General features: G+C 41.7%; 1 protein-coding gene across 3 annotated transcripts; it reads left to right on the top strand.

Moving 5' to 3' along the window:
• Positions 1-10,292: 10,292 nt before the first annotated feature.
• Positions 10,293-15,212, top strand: LOC122411095 (multiple epidermal growth factor-like domains protein 10). Of its 3 annotated transcripts, XM_043419635.1 has the most exons (7): positions 10,293-10,559; positions 10,652-10,751; positions 11,009-11,844; positions 11,908-12,138; positions 12,207-12,430; positions 12,528-12,650; positions 12,763-13,159. In XM_043419635.1, exons 1-6 carry the CDS (start codon positions 10,429-10,431, stop codon positions 12,623-12,625), a joined length of 1,620 nt encoding a protein of 539 aa, XP_043275570.1. In that variant the 5' UTR covers positions 10,293-10,428; the 3' UTR covers positions 12,626-12,650; positions 12,763-13,159. The 3 variants fall into 3 exon arrangements, with proteins under 3 accessions (XP_043275570.1, XP_043275569.1, XP_043275568.1); XM_043419634.1 differs by lacking the exon at positions 12,763-13,159 and adding an exon at positions 14,980-15,212 and having other exon boundaries at positions 11,009-12,138; XM_043419633.1 differs by having other exon boundaries at positions 11,009-12,138.
• Positions 15,213-23,117: the final 7,905 nt, after the last annotated feature.

Genomic DNA, 23,117 nt, shown 5'->3' with positions numbered 1-23,117 from the left:
TTGAGACGCTGCGAGGAGGACAGAAAAGGCGAAGCGGGAAGTCCCTCGATAAAATCGCGCGAGGAAATGCACTTCTCGGTTGTACAGACCAACTGAAATTCTTCTGCGTGCCCGAGATAAAGTTACTCCCTCGATTCATCGATCCTGCATAAGCTCACAATCATCCGGAGCCAGTTTATTTTCTTTTATTAAGAAACAAATCTGTTTCAATTGACTTTTTGCCCCTCCGAAATTCTGCTTCGCTTCAAGCTTCAGAAAACAGCATAGAGGAATGGGAATTTCCGAAAATGTTGAGTACAACATTTCAGGGAATCGGATCGTCGGGAATCAATCCAAGTTTCTTTTCCTTTCTCCTTGTCTCGCTGGAACTTGAATTTTAATTATTTTCTTTCGCTCGATCAAGAAGAATTCAAAAGCGTCGAGTTCCAATGATTCGAAGATTTTTTATTCCGTTGCTTCGTATTTTATCTAAGCACAATCGATAAAAAAATTGTCTCGAAATTGCCGATAAATCAGGGCCACGTCAAACATTATAATCTCGAATAGTTATTTCGATTTTTCGTCGCCAAAGTTATTCCAACGCGTTGAATTTTTCGTACGATTTGAAATGACGTAGGCGAGCCGAAACTTGGAATATTGTCGCTCAAAGTTTACACGAGCCCGTGTCTGTATAGAAATGATATATCTATAGATAATCCATACCACGTGAAATATCGAATTCTGGGTTTATACGCGAGCGAGCGAGCTCGAGCGGCGAGCGCGAGGAATATCAATTTTGACGTTTTCTTCCGAGTAAGGCGGACCCGGCCTCTGAGCGTACGACTGGATTTCTATAAAAGTCGATATATTCCTATTTAGTCAAAACGAGGTTGAATCCGGAGAAATCTATCGAATGCCGATCCGATCGATATCCCAAGCTAATATATATAACGCTGTTTCTCACTTTGTCGTCGTGCTGTTTTTTTTTCCTAAGCAGATTTGAAGATGAATGTTTATACGAATTTCTGCGTGGCCATGGGAGTCTCATCATAAATAATTTCGTCGATTTAAATTCCCTGAAACGACCGTGACGTCAAATTTATTTTGGAGCTTCATAAGATCGTGAAGCAAAAATAAGCGAATTTCAGAAGCGGATTATCTTATCGCGTTTCTCGAACGATCGCTCTTCTTTATCGACGAAAATCATCGGAGGTAACTTGCAATTTTATTCCCTGGAAAAAACGTTTATCGAAGGAACGCACTCACGAAATCGATGTTCGTCCAACACAGTGTGACACGTGGAAGTAAAAATCTCTACGGATAATATAAACGCGTTTATGTATCAATATCTTCGAAGATCCCCATAAAACAGTCACTGACCATAGCCAGCTCGAGGGAAAAGCCTCTCACGCGTTCCTCTCCCCCGTAGATATTGCCATAAATGAAATAAAATGATATTTCCTTGATAAGAAGTCGTAGCGGATGGATGGAAAGCCACGTTATTCAGGGTTCAGTGAGCCGGTCTTCGGAACGCTCGCATGCCTCGAGTCTTCTCTTTTTCTCAGCTCTCAAAGCATTGTAAATGCGTTCGGCTCAGTTATTAGCCACATTTACTGTTTTTCTTTCAACAGTCAACTTCTGATACGATTCAAACCGCAATCGAGCGTTCGAGAGTGCTTCACAGTTACTTTTATCGATCGTCAATTAAATACATTGAGGAAACGTTCGGTTCGTCGAACAAAAACTTTTTAACTGAACAAAAATAGAGAGGATTCTACATTTCTCCAGAACGACAAATAATTTGGTTCAATAAACAACAGAAGAATTCCATCCACCATACTTTGTTCCAACTTGAAAGATTTTTTTTTTTTTTTTTTTTTTTTTTTTAAATTTGCTTCTCGTTGTTTCATAAGATTTGATATTCTTTCGTTGGTCTATCCAACTCATCGTTGTTTATAAACGAAACATAAAAACTCCCAATTATTTTTTCTTCCTGCTTCGTTGAGTGACCAATCACTGTTTCCTTCGGTTTGCATGGAAGTTGGACAAGGTCTCCGACAGAAGAGCAAAAGGCTACGTGATGCGGCGAGGGGCAAGAGCTGAGGGAAGTCTCTCGTGGCGAATGCCTCGAGTACTCCATCAAGTCCCGTCCGTCCGGGTGATTCTGGCTCAGAGCCTGCCATATGTCACCCACGAGTCTCTGTATCGAATACACTCTCTTCGCGGGTGTACTACGAGTGAGCGTGTATGCAGTGTGTTGGAACTTTTTTCTCGAAGATTCGATACTTTTTTCAATCGCGAGCATCGTTTTTGTCGAGACTATAAAAAAAAAAAAGAGGAGCATTCTTTAGTGGTGGAATTAATTTCAATCGATTTATGGATGAAACAAATGCAAATTCATTTGTTAGAAAGAGTTTAACTATATTTTTTATTTATTTTTCACTCACTTAAAGTTTAGAAAATGATTTCAATGTGAATTGACAATCGTTATTCTCGAGTTACAACAGAAAATGAAACATTTTTTTCCCCATCGGTATCGATCCTCGAAGGGGATAAAATATTATATTCAAGTGATATATTTTTATGACGTCCAAGGATTTCACGGCTTATTATTGTCCCCGCGGATTTCTATCCGAGCGAGAAAAAAAAAATCCCCGACTTCGAAAAGTGAGGTTCGAGCAACCATCCATTATTCTTTATCTCGAAGAGACATAAAAGAAATGCATTACTTATATCAAGATTGCTGGACATTCATTCCGCCAGATTCTTTTTCCTCGTACTTTTCTCTTTCCCTCTCTCCTTCAGCTTGCTTACCACTCCCTTCAGTTTTCCCCTTTCGTATCTTCTCCCAATAAGCTTGTGCAGGTCAAACTATGAGTAATATCACCAGCTTTTATCATTGTTCATAAGAATTCAATTTCCTTCGTTTCTTATCCATAGAATTCCATATCACAACGCTAAGCTCGTGTCTGAAAAAAGAATTCTACTTCATTCTGATCGGATGACCTTGATTTACAACGTGACCAGTGTGACGATCATAAGTCGCTTCATTCACCATACTTTTGTTTCCCACCCATTTGCACCTGCGTGCAACAACGAATCTCGTGTTCGTTATTCAGGATGCAAAAAGGTCCCGTTACAGTCATCAGTCAACACGAACGCATCGCCTCGCAGTTCCTCTCAAAGATAAAAAAAAAGTAAAAAAAAAAAAAACTCTGGTCAATGGTCGAGGAAATTTCGCGTAAAAGCTGAGTGAGACATTATCTAATGCAAAGTTTTATGGAAAGCCATTATTGGAGGTACACCTGCGTTTTAGAATTTCCTCGTTCAACGTAAACCCGGATTTCGGTGGTTACACTACCGCTCGCTTCCTCAGCAGTCCATATTCGTGGACAGGAAGCATCAGCGAGTATAACAAACCGTTTCCTACCACTCGGTCTATCTTCTTCTGACGTTGCTATTTACGCCAAGACTTGTCCCGGTTTATGGTGTATAACCTCGGTATTGTTCGTAATGAAGAACACGTCGATCTAATGCAGAAACCATGTTAGCCAAGAGTCATCGACTGGCGCGCAGTGTTCACTTGATGCGTGTTGCCTCTACCTCGCCTCCCTCTTGACCCCGTTAATACACCGGGCTTCCTATCCGCATGTATCCAACGTAACGTACGTCGAGGTGGGATCGTACTCGTCTTGTGTCTTCCACATCCTACCCTTACTTACGCGCTCGCTTTTCATCGACGTGTGAAAATAAAACTGGTCATAACAAAACGGTTATCCATCGACTTTTTAATATCAATTGCAGCTGATCGAATTGCGTTTCAATCACATTGAACTCTGTAAAATATGATTTTAGTGTGGTTTGCTCTTCTGAAAATCATTTTATGAGAGGAGAGGGGGGAGAGAAATAACGGAGTCGTCGATTTGTCGAAGTTGCGAATCGACTTTTGTAGACTTTTTGTTCAACTGGACTATGAAGATTGACTACGAAGATTTAATCGTCCGATACAAAATCGATTGGGCTTTCAAAATTCTGCAGTTTTACTTCGACTGTCAGGTGTCGATAAAATTTATCGAGTTTCGTCTCCTTTCGAATTTTTTTAAACCAAAGGAACCTTTTTTCAGTTTTTGACAATGTTTTCATCGCTCGTATGAATCAGAAGTTTTCGCGGAGCGCCGATGGGACAACGGAGCGGTGAATTGTTGTGTACAAATTAATTTGATCAAGCACATCGATTGAAAGAATTTTCATAAACATTTCGAGTTCAAAAACCCCGAAAGAGTTCTCATTGAATGAAAACGGTACGTTTTCCACGATGCACTTTGCGTTCGGTGGCTTTCGTCCCTTTATTTCTGACGGAGCTAGGACAATGCCGGATCCGTTAGTGGAGCTGGTTGATGGCGAGTATCCTTCCAACTACCGATGGGTGTTCGAGTTAACCGTGCATAAACGATAGCTCAAACGTGTTTAGCAAGTAAGCGTGTTGTTGCTGTCTCGTGATGTTCCACGAGAGCCTAAATTCTCGTTCGAGCATCAGCGATGTGTCCATAAAACCCTGTGCAGAGTTTCCTGTATCAGTTACATCGTAATCCACAGTCGAGGGGAGACATCTTTACTTATTCCTGGCTCACGTAAATTTTTTAAAACCTATCAGAACTATCAAAACTATCAGAGCTATAAGATTCTCCAAAAGAAAGATTGAAACAAATACCGAAGAGCTAATCAAATCCTGTGAACAATCAAAACATCAATAATTATTCACAAAACAGTGTCTCTAAAGGTTCGAAACTTCTCAATAAATGATGCCGATTCCCAAAGTTCGTTAAACTGAGCGTCCAAAATATCGATCCCATCGAAAAAATCGGCGCATGGATTTTATTGAGTTTTCAGTATTTATACTCCACACGAAAAGGTAGACAATCCCACAGTTTATTTATGTTACGTATACCACGAAAATCGATTGCCTCCTCTCCAGCTCTCTCTCCTCCTCTTCTCCTCTCTCGCAATTCACGTATTCGAATTCCCAACAACTAGATATTTGCTAGTTTCCATTTCCGTCGAGAGATTCGCCCGATCCGCATGTATATTTGATAAAGCCCTCGCGAAGCCCGAACGTATACACGTATTCGGGTCAGTTGATATAGCCGTATACTGTACGAATGAGCAATTGTATACACACGTTCATGTGTGCGTGTGTGTGTGTAAGAATATGGGCGTAGTAAGCCAACAAATGCGATAACTATTGATGTATCGGGGCAGAATAGCTATGAAGAGTGATGCTATCGAAATCGATGAGCTTTGATCTGCTGACTATTTTCCTATTTCTCATCAAAATATTCTCCCTGCTTGTTTGTATCGAGCTTACAGTTAAAACTTTCAGAATTCAGGGATGCAGATGGTCTGAAAAGAAAATAAAAAAGAGCACGAGATTTAAGTTTGGCTTCAGCTGACTTTGTTATCCACTAAATAATGCAAAGTTTTCATGTCGTTTTTCAACTGGTTTGGCTCTCGAGCAAGAGGGTTTCGAAGGACTTTACCGAAAGAGAGAGTCCTCCCTGAGACGTGTGAAGCATTATTTCCGTTGAAAAGAAAAAAATAAAGAGATAAGGACGATTGAGAAAGACTTAAATGAGCGTAAAATGACTTTGCAAAATAGTGTTTTGTTGAGGTTTATGTGCATGTGTGCATCAGTTGCATCAGCCTGGCAACGCAATCTCTTCACTCATTTAGCTTCTTGATTATTAATTAGACAAGAGCGTGGATTTTTCCGCGTTTGCTCACGCCTATTGCGAATTTCATTTCGTCACTCGTACGAAAGACACAATCGCTTGAGCTCTACGCACATACGCTTTAGACATGACACAAATATCCGGAGAAGGAAGAACGCGATTCGTCGGTTTTCTGATTGGGATTTTGTGGGGAAAGTGAAAACGCTTCTGATAATTATCCGTCTCGATGCATCGCTACTTCCACAGTAAAAGCGATTTTGTTCGTTTAAATTAACAGCGCCGAGGTTCAAAGGAGACTCGTTGAAATTGAGAATTCGTATTTTCAACATTCGGCTCGTTTCTGACATTTTTCTCAACTTTGAGAATCCAATCCCCTTCGCAATTACTCCTGATCTCGAATATTCGGTGACACACGTTTAAAAAATACTGGAGTCTTGTCATTCCAATTATTGTGTCTGCTCGAAATAGAAAACATGAAGTCGCAGACGCGTGAAACCTTCATCGACGGATATACGGAACGGGAAATGAAAAAAGATAGAGCGAGAGTGAGACCACCGCGCTGTCGTCGAATACGCGCACCTGTCCAGCGAGTTTTTAATTCCAGCTCGCGCTCAAACGCTTCTTATTTCGTGTCTTGTTCACTGTACGCTCTCGAGGCACGTGAAGATACCGAGTTACCGGAGTGCATGACTTTTCATGTAAGGCTTACCGGCCCTTTATGCAATGTGAATAAATCCTTCAGACTTATTTCAGCGATTTATTAGAATATTTCGAAATCGTGGCAACTGGACTTTAAGGACTGAAGCCTCGAAGCCTTTTTCGAAAATTTTGCTGCACCAAGAATCGACAACTATGAATTTAATATCACTAGCTCAGCCGGGTTTTCTAAACAAATATATCATGTTTATCAAATTGTTGAAAAATAAAAATTCTACCGAACCTACACCAGGTGATTTTGATAAAAATGCTTATTTAATTTCAATCAATAAATCCTGCTTTCTAATGTATTTTAATTAACCATTAATAAAGTTTCTGATAAAGCAATTTAAATAAATTAAGTCATTGATTGCATCTAACTGCTTGTACACCAAAGAAGTTCTGGAATGGAATGTAAGATTATGATTGCATGAGGGAACCATTAGAAACAATTTTATAATGAATACATATACCATGAAAATTAGAATTCATATGTGGTTTTTTTAATATTGAAAAACCATTTGATTCCTTTTAGCTGTACTTTTCAGGCACCTTAAAAGACGAAAAATCATTTCATTATGACGACTAAACGTTGGTTCTTTCGTACGTGCCTGTCATTTCCAAATAAGCGTATGGAATTTTTCAGGTTAATTAAGGATCACACATTTTCCGACATGTCATGTATGTTGGTTACGTATATGGGACTTGCAAGCATAAAAATTATAATCCGACCAGAAATATTGTCAGTTAGCTCCTCATGGCAGTCAAAAGCTACATTTAGACGTATTAGAGCCCAATCAGAATATCGATGAAACGACAACAACAAAACTCGCAAAATTCGATATTGCGCGCACGGATTTTTAAAGTTACGACGATTCTATTATTGTAATTGTCGTTTCCAAAGCACCGTTTTCACTCCACTTATAACAGTAATGATGAAGCACGATAACGCGTTTTGAGAAAATCAATTAAATGTTTCCTCGGAGCACACATTATTCGCGTATCTCAAAAGTGAATCTCCGTTAGTAGCAACGAATGTTCGAGGCTGGCTGCACAAAAGTAGTGTAACAATGAGCTCGTTGGATTTGCACCTGTGTCCATAAGTGTATCACCTTTTGTGATGCTATTCATTTTCGGCTGGTTTTTGCACACCTTCCTCCGGGGTGGAAGCATTTAATAATATTCAAATAAAAATTAGTGGCAGAGTCGTAAAGAAGAATTGGGAAGTAGCACGTGCCGAGGAACAATCGAGTCTGTAAGGGCGAGAGGAAGAAAGACAGAAAATAAAGAAGAGGGCGCAGGTGGAGCGAGCATTGCAACTCCGCGTATAGATGGAAATAAGGTGTTTTGTGCGCGCACGCGAGAGAAAGATGGCGAACCGTGCGAGCATATCCAACGCCTGCGGGGGTGTTAAATGAGACTCGGAGAAGAATAAGAGGTCAGTCAGGTGCAGGAATATGAATTAGGGATCGCGGATGCGCGAGCATTCGAAAGAGCTTTTTATTTTTGCACACATACTCTCGAAGCTCTATGTGCATAATTTTACACACCGCTATAAACGTATACAACGTACATTGTCGCGCATACGCTCTCATTTTGTGCAAATGTACCGAACAGAATTTCATAACGTGGGTGGTTTGTACTTAACTGAGCTTAAAAATCTAAATGAAAAAAATAAAACCCTTTGGGGGCCAGCTGCGTACGTGCGTTCAACGTTTTTATGCCACAGTCGGAACATAATTTTTTCTGTTCTTTCAAAAGTTTCAATTCTATGTCAATTGATTTTCGAATACATATTCTTGACGTGGAGCAAAAATTACAGTTAAGCACGCTTGTGAAGAGCCAGCACGTTCAATCTTCTGCTTTGACCCCGTTCGGTGTGATTCACATTTGAAGTTTTTTTCCCAATTCACTGGACTTCAATTGAGGATGAATTTGTGTGGCTTTTTTATTATACCTGACAACGATCGCTGGCACTTGAAAAACGATTGTTCAGGACAGTGGGCACACGAAGGTATATTTCGACGAGGAATTACCGATGATTGCTGGATGTCTATTGTGGCATTAGGTATTTTCATTGGAATAGGTGCGCGTATGGAATATAAATAGGAGTTGATGTATCAATACAGCTCGGATGGGTATGTCCAACGGGTAAACGGCTGCGAGGGCGAGAGTTTAATAATAAAAGCCGGATGGAATACCGCGGGCTTGAATGCGCGCGACGACGATTCTTCCCATGCCTAATGACTTTTAATGCATCGAAAGTGGAGGGGGCGGTTGCCGCTAAACGAGGATTCCGACGTTGATGCGATATTATGCGCGCTTATATATGACACGGAGAAACTGTGACGGACAACAAAACGTGAATACCGATCTGCGAGTTGAACAATTTTGTAAAAGAAAAAAGAGAGAGAGAGAGAGAAAAAGAACTTAAATGAGAACAAATTGCTTGCTTCCGTTTCAAAATCTCTTTCTCTCTCTCTCTCTCGGTGCCGTTCTTTCGGTCAGGTTTTATCGAGCCTCACGTGCACCGTGGCACAGTCACGGTACACATTCAAGCGGATGAGGCGGGGCAGCCATTTATGAAAGTCTGCGCCCTGCACAACGCACACACATAACTCACCTTATGGCAAATCTAGTTAGCAAATCTAAACAATCTCTGTAACGTTGCTTTCATGTCTCTCTTTCTCTCTCCCTTTTGTTTCCTTCTCTGGCAACCTGACCCATATTTCGTTCTACTAATTTCACAGTCCATGTGAACGCTTTCGAAGCGCTTTATATCTTCGGGTTTTAAGCGTAAAAGCTGATCCAGAACAAGCAATTAAAAAGCGATTCCACACCCTAGTCTGTTAGAACCATTGAAAAGTGATCAACGGGTCATTTTTTACCAGAAAACTCACTCAAATATGGCATGTCAAAAAGTTTTTATGGTCAGATGCTTAACGAGGGTATTTTGGTTTTTCAACGTCTCCGCCCAACCACAACAATGACACGGGCGACGTCGGATCTTTTTCTCTACACAATTTGAACGAGGCAGACCAGTACACGAAATGCATTGGTAATATCGGTGGAAAAAGGATTGATCAACCGTAATGTATCGTCCATAAAACTGTCGTTGAATAGCATTTAATCTTGGCGATATACGCAGCGAGGCGCTTTTTCGAGGTGCAGCATATGCATCGTTGAAGTTATGGAAGAAGCAAACACATTTTTTCCCTGTATCGATATGCTTTCTTTGTCCTTCTCCGTCTCGCATCAGCGGGATATTATAATATAATCGGCACACGTATCGCGCGTGCCTGATGCGCGCAAAAACATATTTTTCATCGCGTTCTCGGAAGCGAGAGAGCAGGAGAGAGTAGCGCACACGCTTTATTAAGAATCGGATGTGTTATGCGACAGACGCCCGTATCAATTTCCGAGTAAACGAAACGTGCGACGAATATGCGCATCGGAACTCTCCCGTATGGTCTTACGTGTGTTACCTTCCCTCGTTAAAACACGCGCCTTATGTATATGGCATGATCCTTTCGCCACAATTGACTGTTCGCAGTTTTTCGGTCTTTACAATAAAATGAAATATCGAACGAGAAATATGGAGAAAATGCCACTAGGAACGTGCGAGTAACCGGATTCAAAGTGACCCAAACAGATAAACGACCGCAATGATTAACCACGCGATTGTTAAAAAACGAGAGAGTCAATGATCATTTTATTCTGCTTAAAGATAACGAATATACTCGTCCTTCCATCACTGCTTGCATCCTGTCAGAGCCGATAAGCTCTCGAGAAAAAAATAATGTGCGTATACTCTACTCCGTATAGGAAAAAAGCTATTTATAGCTCGCCAACTTTCACTGGAGCAATCAATTGTCATTCGGAATTCGACGTTTGTGCTTCTGTCAAAATAAAATATCGCGTATGCAAACGTTCGTTGCGATACATCGGCTAGAAAAAAAATTAGTGAAATTTATGGGAACGAGGATCTCGGTGTTGTGTCTCCACTTGAGAATTTTCACAGACAATGACCTTCAATTGTCTCAAATTATACTCTTATCTCACGCTTTTTCTATATGTTTTCCTGCGGAGTAATTGCACTGCACTGGGAATATTCGCACGATCGACCGATCCAGGGATTTGCACGACAAATTTCAGGTATGTCTTTCATCCAGAGCTGGTTTACTTTTTTCGATAGATAAACCAATAAATTATTCGATACTCTAATTTACTGGCTGCATTAACTACAGGGTTCATCGAACGCGGTATGTGAGTTATAATGAGCCGTACAGGTACCGCAAATTTTTGTGGGTATACGAAACAAGATGGAGGATAAATTATCGAATTGAGGTGCGAATATTATAAGAGTCTCGAAACATGAGGAAACGATCTTTGAAAAGCTTATTTCCATTGTACTCGCTAGTTTTGTAAATTCGGTGTTTTTTTAACGTAGAGTATAATAGAAAACTTCAAAATATTCCACTCGTTATTCTTTCGAAAGCAATATTAATTTAAAGTCATAAAGTATGATGGAAATCTCAGCAAAAAAAGAAAAAAACTTTTGAGAATTATTCGTTGTTTGTTTAAAACTATTGATAATATTCCAGGGTTACACAGACTGGGATCAGAAACATTATTGTTGCGAAGGATACAAAACTGAGCGCCCGCATCCGAATCTCAAATGCAGACCAATATGCGTCAGTGGTTGTAAGAACGGCGCATGCAAAGCGCCGAATGTCTGCGATTGTGATCCTGGTTACGTCGCTGCAGATGATCGAGCTAGCTGTGAACCGTCGTGTGCTTCGATTGGCTACGAAGGTTCTCGAGGTTGTGGTAAAAACGCTTCGTGTTTCTTACCGAATATGTGTGTTTGTGATACTGGCTATGAAGTCGTCAACAGAGCTGCTCTCATGAACGATCCAACTTTGCCGTTTAAAGTAGAATTTCCGGATAGCGACTCGGGAACGACGAGTATCAGCGTTGAATCCACGTTGAGTCCACGTATTTTCTTGAGCAATAATTTTACATGTGAACCTTCGTGCTCGCCGAGCTGTCGTCGAAACGCTTTTTGTGCTGCTCCTGACACGTGTGAATGTGATCCTGGCTACAGACTCGAAACTCTCCCAGATCATCTAACGAACGTGTCCCGATGTGTTCCCGTTTGCGAGAAAAATTGTGTCAACGCTTTCTGTAGTTATCCGAACGTATGCACTTGCGCCGAAGGCTACAAACCATCGAAAAATGACAGCTCCGTGTGCGAGCCAATTTGCCATAAGGATTGCGTCAATGCGGTGTGCTCGCTGCCGGACCACTGCGAGTGTATGGATGGTTACGAAAAATCGTCTAATTTAAATCAGCTCGGCCATGTTTGCACGCCCATTTGTTCAGGGGGCTGTTTCAATGGGAATTGCATCGGGCCTGGTACCTGCATCTGTAACGAAGGGTACATCTTGACCTACGAAGCAACCAATGCCACAAAATCGTTTAATTGTCAACCATACTGCAGGCCTCAATGTCCCATTGGGTCATCATGCATCGCACCTGACCAATGTCAGCTGCAGCTTCCTGTAACTCACGTCTATGAAAACTGCAACAGCAATGGCACCTGGTCTAAGAATAATGGAACGTGCTGGTGCAATCATGGATGGACTGGGCCGGAATGCAGTGAAGCGAAATCTTGCGGCATTTTTATCGCATTCGGCAACAAATCCAATCATCGATTCCTTCCCGCAGAAAGGTTCGTGTCATCTTTCAATGCTCTCTTGATTTCCAGTCCATTTTTCTTGCCTATCATTCTTTTTGCAGAGTATATTATCCTGGGAAATGGGACTGGAAAGGTTTGTCGTGCAACGAGGAGTGTAAACACACGATATTGTCGTTAAATCTGACGAGTAGTACGAGTTTCGATGCCATTCGTTGCTATCAATTGGAGTTGTTGGAACGAACTGCTGGTCTCGTATCCAAGGAACTTTCGTTACAGCAAATTTTCGATGGCAGGCAGCACAAGGTCTTCTGTTCCATCCCTGCAGGCAAGTATCGCAATTTTGGTACAATATAATTAAAAAATATCTAGCGGAATCCCCCAAATGTGAAGCTTAGTCAGAAGGTGAATCGTTTCATTTACAGATTCTCCGTGCAATTTGTCGAAGTCAAATGGCGTCGCCTTCGGGGGCTTGTCATTTTTCCTTATCATATGTGCTATCATTTTGTACGATTGGTCCTGATTGAGAAGAATTCCACGCAAAACCAGTTAGTAGAAACTCAATCGAACTTAGTCAGAGTATTGTTGAAGAAAAGAATGAGTTTAGTTCAAAATATTAATGTCGACCACGTAAAAATGCTTTCCCATAAACATTTGCAGCTGTCAGAGTGATACGATAACTCGTTAGAACGACTGCGAACAGTGGAGACGTTCGAACAGGAAAGAGGCTGCAATACTGTAGATGTTTATCATCATCGACTGCGTATTTCCCTTTGCAACTTCGTTCTATTTACTCCAATTTTATTTCAACCTACATAACGACGTTGTTATGTTTCTTGAAGTAGAATTTTGAGTAATTATTCAAAAATGCTGTTCACCACAACAATTTATGTTGAAATTCTCATGAATCTACAAGCATGAGATCGAAAAAAAATTCTCCACTTCTCCACTGTTTCCTCCTTTCCCTAGCCACGTTGAGAACTGAAGAATAATTTTATGCTGTTGACTATAATTCATGAAACATTTGTTACATAGTACCGAGTCGAGTCTTAGTCTCTCTGAGGGTAAGCGGGAGAGGTGCGGGGGGGGGGGGGGGGGGGGGGTAAGGAGAGTCTAAGTACCTATAGGAGCAGCGAGCTATTCCTGGGCTTGTAGTCTTGATGGAAATTATTCATTTCACACCACGATTTCCGACGCCTCTGGCTCAGTTCCTTTCTCGTTCTCTCGATCATTGCCTCTCTCTCTCTCTCTTCTTCCCTATCTATTTCACGTGCACATTCGGCTCTCGGATCGTTATGTACAGTGCTCTTTCAGAAATAATGTTCTTGCAGCCAGCCGCTCGGGGTTTATTAGCATAACGCTCTTAAATAATATATCACCGGTGGTATGGAAGTGATGTAGGTGCGAAGGTGTCCTTTGCTACGAAAGCATGTACACACAAACGTACGAAAATACACTCACGTTGGACTTGTACACACGACCATTGAAACCGATGCTTTCGTTGTGTCAGCCGGTGCGTCTGTGATGTTGGAGCATCGGGCGAAGCGTGGATAAGTAACTTCCTGAGTTGCACGAGAGGGCCACGTAAACTAACGTACTCACAAATATGTATGCAAACGCCTGTACGATGTTTTACTGTAAAGCAAACGTATATGAATCGACGAAACCCCCGGCAAAGGGACGCTCTTACATCAATCTCAGTGGCTTCTATCCCACGAGTTACGCCCATTTAACAATGAGACGCTGATTCGTATGTATCTTACAATATACAGCACATGTATACTGGTGTGTTAGTGGCATGTAACCGCGATGTAACCGCGGCGTTAATAGCGTGGGTGCATGCCGTTGGTAAGTTCGACGATGCTGTATCACCTATTCGCTATCTTCGAGGGCGCCCTCTCACTCGCTCTTTCTCTCTCTCTCTCTACGGATTGCACGAAATGCATGTAAACCCTTCTCATCCGTGGCTTCGCCCCAAAGTAAACTTCGTCTCGGCGTTATTTCCATCAAAGGTTGCCTCTAATACTCAAACACTTTTGAATCCATCGCTGCTGGCTTCTGGGTCGTTTCGACTCGTGCTCGTCATTCGAAAATCACTGATCATTTGATCGAGCAAGAATGTAGGATGAGACTCGGAAGATTGACTTTTTTGAGAGGATTTCCATTCGTGATGCTTCGACGATTGTTTGCAGACACATCAGTGTCATCTACTCGCATCGAACGAGTTCTCTTTATCTTCTGTAATGAAAAGTAATAAAATGTAATCCAGCGAATGACGCGATTACCGTGACGACGATCCTTTTCCGCATTTACAATGATCGCCGTACGTTTTATTCCATTTAAAACACACACACACACATGCGACCGGTGACGTAATGCGTTCGATTGAATGGTGCACATGCATATATTGATTTACATGTAAATGCACGCACATATTAGCCAGTATGGAACATCGTACACGGGACATGCTCTCGTCGTGTGTCCCCGCGGAGTTACACGCACCCCGGATACTCCCGGTATTATGATAGTTGCGGTGGACCTCTTTCCTGTCGAGCCGGACCACCGTCGAGCATCCACCGCACCAGTCAGTTCCCACCCATAAAGTTTTGCTTTTACGTGAACGGGAAGCGTGATATCGTGTGTCCACCATATGTAAATAAATATTTTTATATTCATTCATGCTATGAGCGATACGATACTCCTCGCCGGCGTGTTTTTTCTTCGCTTTTCATCGCGCTCTTTTCATAACGCGAACGTGACGAGTATTATTTTCTACGGGGACGACCATGGTCACGAATATTGTGTGTCTCCTCTCGTGACGTCACAAATATTGAACGAATAAATGATTCATTATTTAATACTCGTGTAACGTTCCAGGACTGAGAAACCCACGAAAGAAAACGACTGCGGTGGTTTACCGCGCGGAGAAAACGAGAACGAAGATCCTAGAGGAAGACTCGAGAGTCTTTTTAGTCTCAATGAGCATAGTAAAATATCTTTTCAGTCACTTCAAATGTTTATATATTGTAAAAAGTATGCTCGGGCTACCCTAAAAAAAATTATGTGTATGGCAAAATATCAAATGTATTTGGTGTATATTCGTGTATTTATCATAGAATTTACTATGCTGCCAATGAAAATTTGTGATTCATAATAAATTTGCAGTCGGCAGTAAGTGCTAGTCTGATTTGATGAATAAGACTCGAAAACAAAACGAAATATAGTTCACTTTTTGCTATCGACATAAAGCTGTTTAGGATTAGAGTGTCGAAAAATAGGAAAATTCAAAAAATACTACGCTGTTTGTAATCGGTGCTTAAATACTTTGAAAATTCTTGAAAAATAATATATTCCTCACGATGTAAAACAAATGCGTTTTCTCCGTGCGGAATACGGCGTTTACGGCATTTGTCTCCGACAATTCTTTGTGAATGACTCGAGATTTAATGTTTCTTGGATTCTCTCGTTCATTATTATTTCAAATTATAAATTCTGAGCGTTGTTTAAAAAAAGGATAAAAATCTCTTTGGATTCCGAGTGGTTTGAAAGTTTTTTTCTGATGAAAGATTACACGAACGAGAATCAAAGTAAAATGGAGCGTCGAAAACAAGCAAAAAGGATGGGCGGTGAAGGAAAAGGTGGCATAATTGAAACTCGCATGCGCGTTCGCTGATGCAACTCGAATGCTTTTCTTCATACACACAAGCCCGTAGGTAGACGGAAGGAAAGCGGCGGGTGGCAAAAACGATAGGATCGGATCGGATCGTCTGGTCTATACTCGCGGGCGCGGGCGCCGGTAAGAAAACAGTGTGCAGTAAAATAGCGCAGTTGTTGGAATTGATGCAACGAGGGTGTAATACCTGCAACTTTATCATTCCCTCCGGGTTCGTACGCGCACGCATTACTCATACGAAGGCTCCGTGCCTGATGTAAGGATTCGATGAATTTATTCTCCGCATAAAAATACACATAAGATCAGGCTAATCTGCGGAATGCGTCTAGTTAATTATCCGCTGGTGATTCCAGCAGGACACGACTTTCGAGAGAGTTTCAATTCGTTTATCACAATTCATAAAGACGAAATTCCCGTAAGAAAACAGTAAAGCAGCGCATCCACGATTGCATAAGCGTTTGTGCTCGCAGGCTGAATGTTCTCGAGCATTATCTTCCAGCGAGCTGTTTGCGTAACCTTTCGAGACGAGTAAGCAACGCTTATATACACCCATGCAAATATATATAACGAGTTCCGCGGGCCTCTTGATTGATTTACGTGTCCGCCTGGTCGGAAACGGTGCCGTGCATTATATTCGGAGGCTTAAAACTCCAAGGGTGTTGACTAACGTCGTTGGGCATGTGAATCCCCGAGAAATACGCCTTTCTCACTCCCATGCCCTCAAATATATGTATTTATCTATGTAACGTATATACACATGTATCATGACGTTCGCTCAACTGCTGTGCTCATGCCTTCTGCAATTAGATTTTCCAAGTTTAAGTCCCGATTTGTGGCAAGGCAGTGCACCGAGTTGGCTCTCGCCCGAGTCAAAGCTCAAGAGAGAAAGATGCCTCCCGCATAATACTGACATTTATAACACGGACATATCTACCCCTTTACTCGTGTACTCATCATGAAAAGCGTGAGCCCTCAAACCTCTCCCTCTCTCTCTCTCTCTCTCTCGCTCCTGCTCTCGGGTTCACTCTCTCATTCGCTTATCGCAGCGAATGTATAATAAAAGCAACGTTTCACGTTCCCCCCTGAAGCGACGATGCAAGTGTGAGCCATATAATAGCGCGTATATACAAGTGCATCAAGAACAACCCCCTTCGAAACCTCGTATGCGTTTTACATGTTTGATCTACGATCTTCCGCCGATCTTATCCCTCCCTGGCTCCCTCTTCCTCTCCCCCCACTCTCTTTCTCTCTCAGCCACTATTCCGATGTATAAATGCCATGAGAGCCACCCACAGCACTGATGATCGTGCCACACTGATAATGTAAAATGAAAAATATGGTTCACCACGTACAGCCAATTTGTAACATCCTCGTCCCAGCATTTTTTAAACAGATAAACACACTAACACTAAACGAATTGCGTTATAATCGCGTGACTTGAATTTTACGCCTCTCTGACCACTCTTCCATGAACTCACTCGAATTTTATTATTTATGTATGCCTATTATGATGCAACTTGGATTTGGATATTCTTTTTGTTAATGCGGATCCCGTGCTTCCGGAATTCAATACAGAATTCAAACTTCGTGACGTATTCTGGCCACTCATCGTGGGTCATTTTCCATAATTTACAGTGATTCTCACTGCGGGGTTCGATCAACTAAAAAGTGTTCATTTTACCAAAGTTTTATTCACAAAATTCACTCGTGAGAACTTCCACTCAATTTTTCAAACGAGGAAAATATTCTCCGATCGTTCAATTCTCGTTCTCAAGAAATTCTACTTTTCAAATTACTAGAAACTGGATCAATATTTGCTCCTCGTGTAGAAAGATCCGGAAAGTTGGAAAAACTGAATTTTCGATATTTCAAATCTCATTTTCAATGGATTCTTCATTCCCAATTATGAAAAACTGAATTAATATTAATTTCACACATAGGAAAATCCAGAAAGTTCGAAAAACCGAGGTCTCGATACGTGGATGAGATCGAATAACTCAGGGTGAGTTATCGTTGAGTATTTGTTGCTTCAGCCGGTTTCGCCGAGTTAATAACGTGGGTTTATTTGACTCGTGTCTCGCGTAGTTAACCAGTAGCGGTGGTACACGTCGCCGAATACATTGAGTAGCTAGTGTTGCTTCATCACATGGTCGGAGCGCGCGGTACACGCTGTTTAGTAACAGTCATAACACGGGCGGTATCTCATTCTGAATTAATGCGAGCACTGTATCCTTCCGAGGTTTCTGCGTGCCAGGGTTTTGCGACTGTTCGAGCAGTGGGGCGCTTCATCTCCTCGTGCGTGAGGCTGTTTTAATATTAGCTGTGCGAGAGCCAATGTCTGTTGTACATCATCTTATACACATATTTATTTGCTCCGGAAAATCAGGCCAGAGCAGCGTTTCGTTGACTAGAATTCATGCCTCCAACGCTTCCGGCTTCAAACGTTCACTGTGTGGGGCGAAAAAGACTTTTTTTTTACCTGTAAACGTCATGGAAGTGGAGTTCAAATGAGAATAAAGATGATTAATCGTCGCCTCGAGCGTTCTGTTATTTCGACAATGAGAATTGCGCTCGTTAATGGTACTGCATGGTTTCAATAATCGGGCGATGGATCTCGACAATGGGCACTTTCGTTGATTAGACGAAAATAAAACATGAATAAAAAATAAACCTGACAATTATGGGTGCGCGAGAAGAACTCTGAGATATTCGTAAACGTCAAATTTTGCGGATATTCGAGGTTAGAAAAAAACGTGCAATTGACGAACAACAATAATTATAGATGAGCGAAAAAAATCTGGAATATTCAAGCCCGTTAGATTCCACGGAGGCGTCTGAGCTTAGAATAAATGGCGTGGAATTGGCAGGAGCTGTCTACGGTTATAATAATTATATTCTTCGATGCGTTTATTGCGAATCTCACGGGGAACCGACTAAATTGTAGAAATAATGAACGGTGAGTTCGTCAGGGCGAACGGACGTTCGGACAGGCTCGGGTCGGGGGGAATGAATCGATTTAACCACGGGTTTTATGACCGTCTGCGATCACGGCACATTGCAGTTAGCGATGTGTGTGAGTGTATAAAGCGCCGCTGCTTTTTCGACTTGCCACATGTGCGCTGAGATTCGTCCGCACTTTCGCACACACGCAGGGGAGCGTCTCTTCCGAATAGTGAGAGAAAGAGAGCGAGAGAGGAGCGTTCAGGAGGATTTAATATTCTAATAGCGACCTGTCGAGGCGAGCCGATCTCGCTCGCGATTCGTATAATGTTCTCGTCAAAATATCCAAAATCCGAGCTCTCGGAGGCCGGTTAAATGCTATCCTGGAGGGTATGAATGAAACAGAGATTTCTCCTCTTTAATGAAGTCCCCGGGAGTGAGGAAGGAACGAAATCGGACAGTTTCCAATGACAGAAAAAGGTACGAACGATAAAAAAACGATCTTCATTTAATTCTGCTTCAATTATATTGAGAGAAATACAAAAAAAAATAAAAAAAAAAAACTAAAATCGAGCCTCATTCATTCTCCATCTCCGGCTTATCGAATCTGCCAAAATTCATTTACTTTGATTGAGGAATAGACTCGAGCGAGGTGCTGGCACTCGCTCATTCGTCAATCTGATACCGCGAATCGACATGAAATCGGCGAGCACAGTCGCCTCGACATCACAAAACGAGTCCACAATCCCTTAAAGGACGTGCGTGTCTCTCGAAAGCCAAGAATATTCGAGCGCTTTCATAATGAAAAATCTAATGTCTTGCTTCGCAGGAACACACGATCGCGCGCACCTGTGGCCTGCGCGAGGCGAATTAAAACTTAAACTATATGGAATAAATCGTCGACATCGAATAAACGTACGTCTAATAATGCCTCTTTGGTAATGGGTGGCGTGTACAAGGAGTGTTAACAGGTACTACGCTGTGTATTACTGTGTACGGTAACTTGATTCTCAACTGCATATTGTAACCGCGGTCGCTGGTATGAAGCCGCGTATTGCCACAATGCCAAATAGAATATGGACTGCACGCTTGATCGAGTTCAATTCGCGGTCTGAAGCGTTTCGGTATAAAAAGCGCATTATATCCATTCGCATGGGCGTTTATATCTGCACAGCAGATTCAATAAAGAACCAAGAGGCCTAACGCGAACACGAGGTGAAGCTGTTTTACGTTCTACGTTGAATAAAAAAGAGAGAGAAACACGCTCGTACGTTCGCTCGAATTCGACATGATAATTGGAGAGTTTTCCTGTGGGCTCGGTCCAAGGGGCATGAGAAATGAGCCACCGTTTCATTATAATTGAATAAAGTTATATTTCGTTCGATTTATCGAAATGATTGATTGATCAAATATATTTATGCCCCAGCAGAGCTTTGGGGCACACAGTAAAGGGGCTAAAGGTAATATAAAACAAAATAATAAGAATAAAAGCAACTTATGAATAGTGTTGCCACATGAAAAGAGTCAGTTGGACAATCGTTGTCCAATAGAAGAGTAGAGTGAGAATTAATATTAATAGTGTTAATAGTATTGATCAAGTGACAGCTTTAATCGATGTAGCGAAAGAAGAGACAATGTTAAGGCACTGGGCGAGTAACCGTAGCGGAGGAGTTTAAGTAACGACCAATTGCGCTAAGGAAAAAATAATAAGATACAAGAGTGTGTACAGTTAATGAGAGAAAACCTGAAACACAGCATGAATGATGTAAAAAAACTGGAGACAAGTATAATTATGCCCTTTGGGCAGTTACCTATAAAATCATGGAAATCAATGATTTCATCAAGAAACAAAATGTTGTCAAATAAATGCAGAAGTTGCTAAGCACATTGGTTTACGAATGAAAAAATTTTGAAAGGAGCAAACTTGGATGGAAAATTTACAACCACAAAAAATTCAAAGACGAAACATCACAAAAATAAATGGCGACCAAAATAATTGAGATCAGAAAAATTAAAAAAAAAAATTACTAACGAAAAGAAATTATAAACCAAAAAAATTAAACAAAAAAATTTTGGCGCTGTACTTCACGTTTTTTTCTAGCTAATATTATCTAATCTACCTGTATCTTACACTCACGAATTCGAAAGTCGAGTAAAACGCCAAGTATAACGGTCAAATGTTTATTTTTTCAATTTTTCGGTTTATAATTTGTTTTCGTTCGTAATTTTTTTGAAATTTTTGTGGTTGCAATTTTTTGCGCTCAATTGATAAGAATTAGCGAAGATGTCGCGGGCCAGCGAACAGTAGCAAGAGCAGATAAGGTAAGCATAGAACTCCCGAGAAAAAAAGTTGCATAATAAATCAGAATGAAAAAGAAACTTAAAAAGCCTGGTTTCGAAAGAAGAGAGGCTAACCGGCGAGGCGGGGGACAGTGTTAAGCAGTGCCAAAAGAGGTCCCGAAACGAGGGATAGTGAAATGGCAGCAGGTACGATTTGCCGGGACGAGCGTAATGAAACTGGCGCAGGTGTGAAGAGCTCAAATGAGTTAAAATGCAAGAAAATACTTTCCAAAGGAGAAATTCAGCCCGACCGAAGATTTACAAAACCGAATGAATCTCGCCCTGATACGCTTCACTGACGACACAAACACCGTTCAAATAAAATTGCCTTACTTCTGCCACTACTTTCAGTACTATTTTTCGTTGCTCGTTAATTCAACGCCAATTACGCACTCGGTGCTGCTGTTAAACAAATGAATTTACGAGGGACAAGTGAGCAAGGTAACCGGACTCTCGAGTCGAGGATCTCGTCCCGGGCAGACCGAGGGCCAAGAGGGCATTAAACATTTTCGCCCTTTAGCGCACATACACGTGTACGTTCTTCTTGTCCATCGTGCCCTTTTTCACTTATATATAAACGTACATTCGTATAGATATACGGGCTAGGTGAAATGGTGCGCGTGGCTTCGTGGATATATCTCTCAGGGTATCTGATATACGAGCATACGCTTAATGTCCATATATCTATACTTATGTGAGCATAGTCGGAGATACATTACAGAAGAAACCATACGTGAGTGGCCAGTCACACATAACGCGAGGAGCCGAGCGAGTATAGAAAGCGAGGGTCGAGGCGGAACGCTATTGCGAGGGTGGTGGGAACTGGAAGATTCCTAAAGGGGGTGAATCCAGTGAGCGAATAAAAAAACACACGCGCGCGTGAGTCAGAGAGTCCAGGCGAGATGGGTTTTTGCTATAAAGTCACGCCGGATACGCCTTTTTGCTTGTTATCAATGGAAATATAAATTTATATGCTCCGGGCAGTGGGAAGAAGAGTCGAATAAGTCCGGCGCTTGTACACGGAGCTCAGTCCACTCTGCTTCTCGCTCCCTCGCGTCTAACACGAGGAAAAGAGAGAAGGGGAACGGGAAAAGGAAAGAGAGTCGGAAAGAGCTCAGAAAAAAGCGTGGAAAGATGAACCGACGATGCCGAAGGTGTGAGGGCGCCTACGGAGGGTGAATATACGGAAGGTCGCGACGGCGGGGGCGTAGGAGAGACACGCGTGGAGAGGGCATCTGCCTGACAATTAAACGAAGCCTCGGAAGCCCTCGCAAGCGAACGGCTACACCGAGCAGTCAACAGCTGCACATCTGAATACTAATTTGAAATGTTTATACAGTCTCTCGCTCCCGGAGAAATAGGCGCGCACATCGGGCACGGCCAAGACTCTTCGGAGCTAAGGAACGAACGAGTGTGCGAGCAAGCAAACAGGATCGCGGAGGAAAACGGAGAGAAGAGAGTACGGACGCGTGAGAGAGTGTGCGCGCACGTAAAAGGAGGTCGAAACTCACACGAACTTTTCTCTACACACTCCCGCTAAAATGTTGCTTCCCCAGGAATAAAATTGACTCGTTATTAAATACGTTTATGCTCACTGTACGATCTCGTATGAAAAACTGTATACTAGAAAAAATATATTGGTGAATACAGAAAAGATATAAATTTAGTACATGTTTCAATATACTTTTCAAATATAAAGAACAACAATTTATTATGTTACGTACGGAATGAAATTTTATATGGAACAATATAAGAAAATTTATATTTTTTCCGTTACGATGTATTTAGAGTCGCAATTCCGACTATATGAAAAGTACGTTAAATAATACACTGCCCATTACAAGTTCACAGTCAGAAGTGCAAAAAAGTTTCGGATTTTTTTTAGACTGTTTAACCAGTATTCGGCATAGACAAATTTTATAACCAACTTTATTCACGTTATAAATCAAAAGACACCTCGGACATCTTGAATGAAAAGATTAAGTCAGCTCGCGCTCTTCTGCACCCTCAATGACATAAAAAAAGAAGGACGAGTATTTAAAGCTAACGTCACTATGTGAGC

The sequence above is a fragment of the Venturia canescens genome, chromosome 5 (assembly GCF_019457755.1).
Source record: "Venturia canescens isolate UGA chromosome 5, ASM1945775v1, whole genome shotgun sequence".
In the NCBI taxonomy this organism is placed as follows: domain Eukaryota; kingdom Metazoa; phylum Arthropoda; class Insecta; order Hymenoptera; family Ichneumonidae; genus Venturia; species Venturia canescens.
Note: the sequence above shows the minus strand (reverse complement) of the source record. Positions and strands in the feature narration are given on the sequence as shown.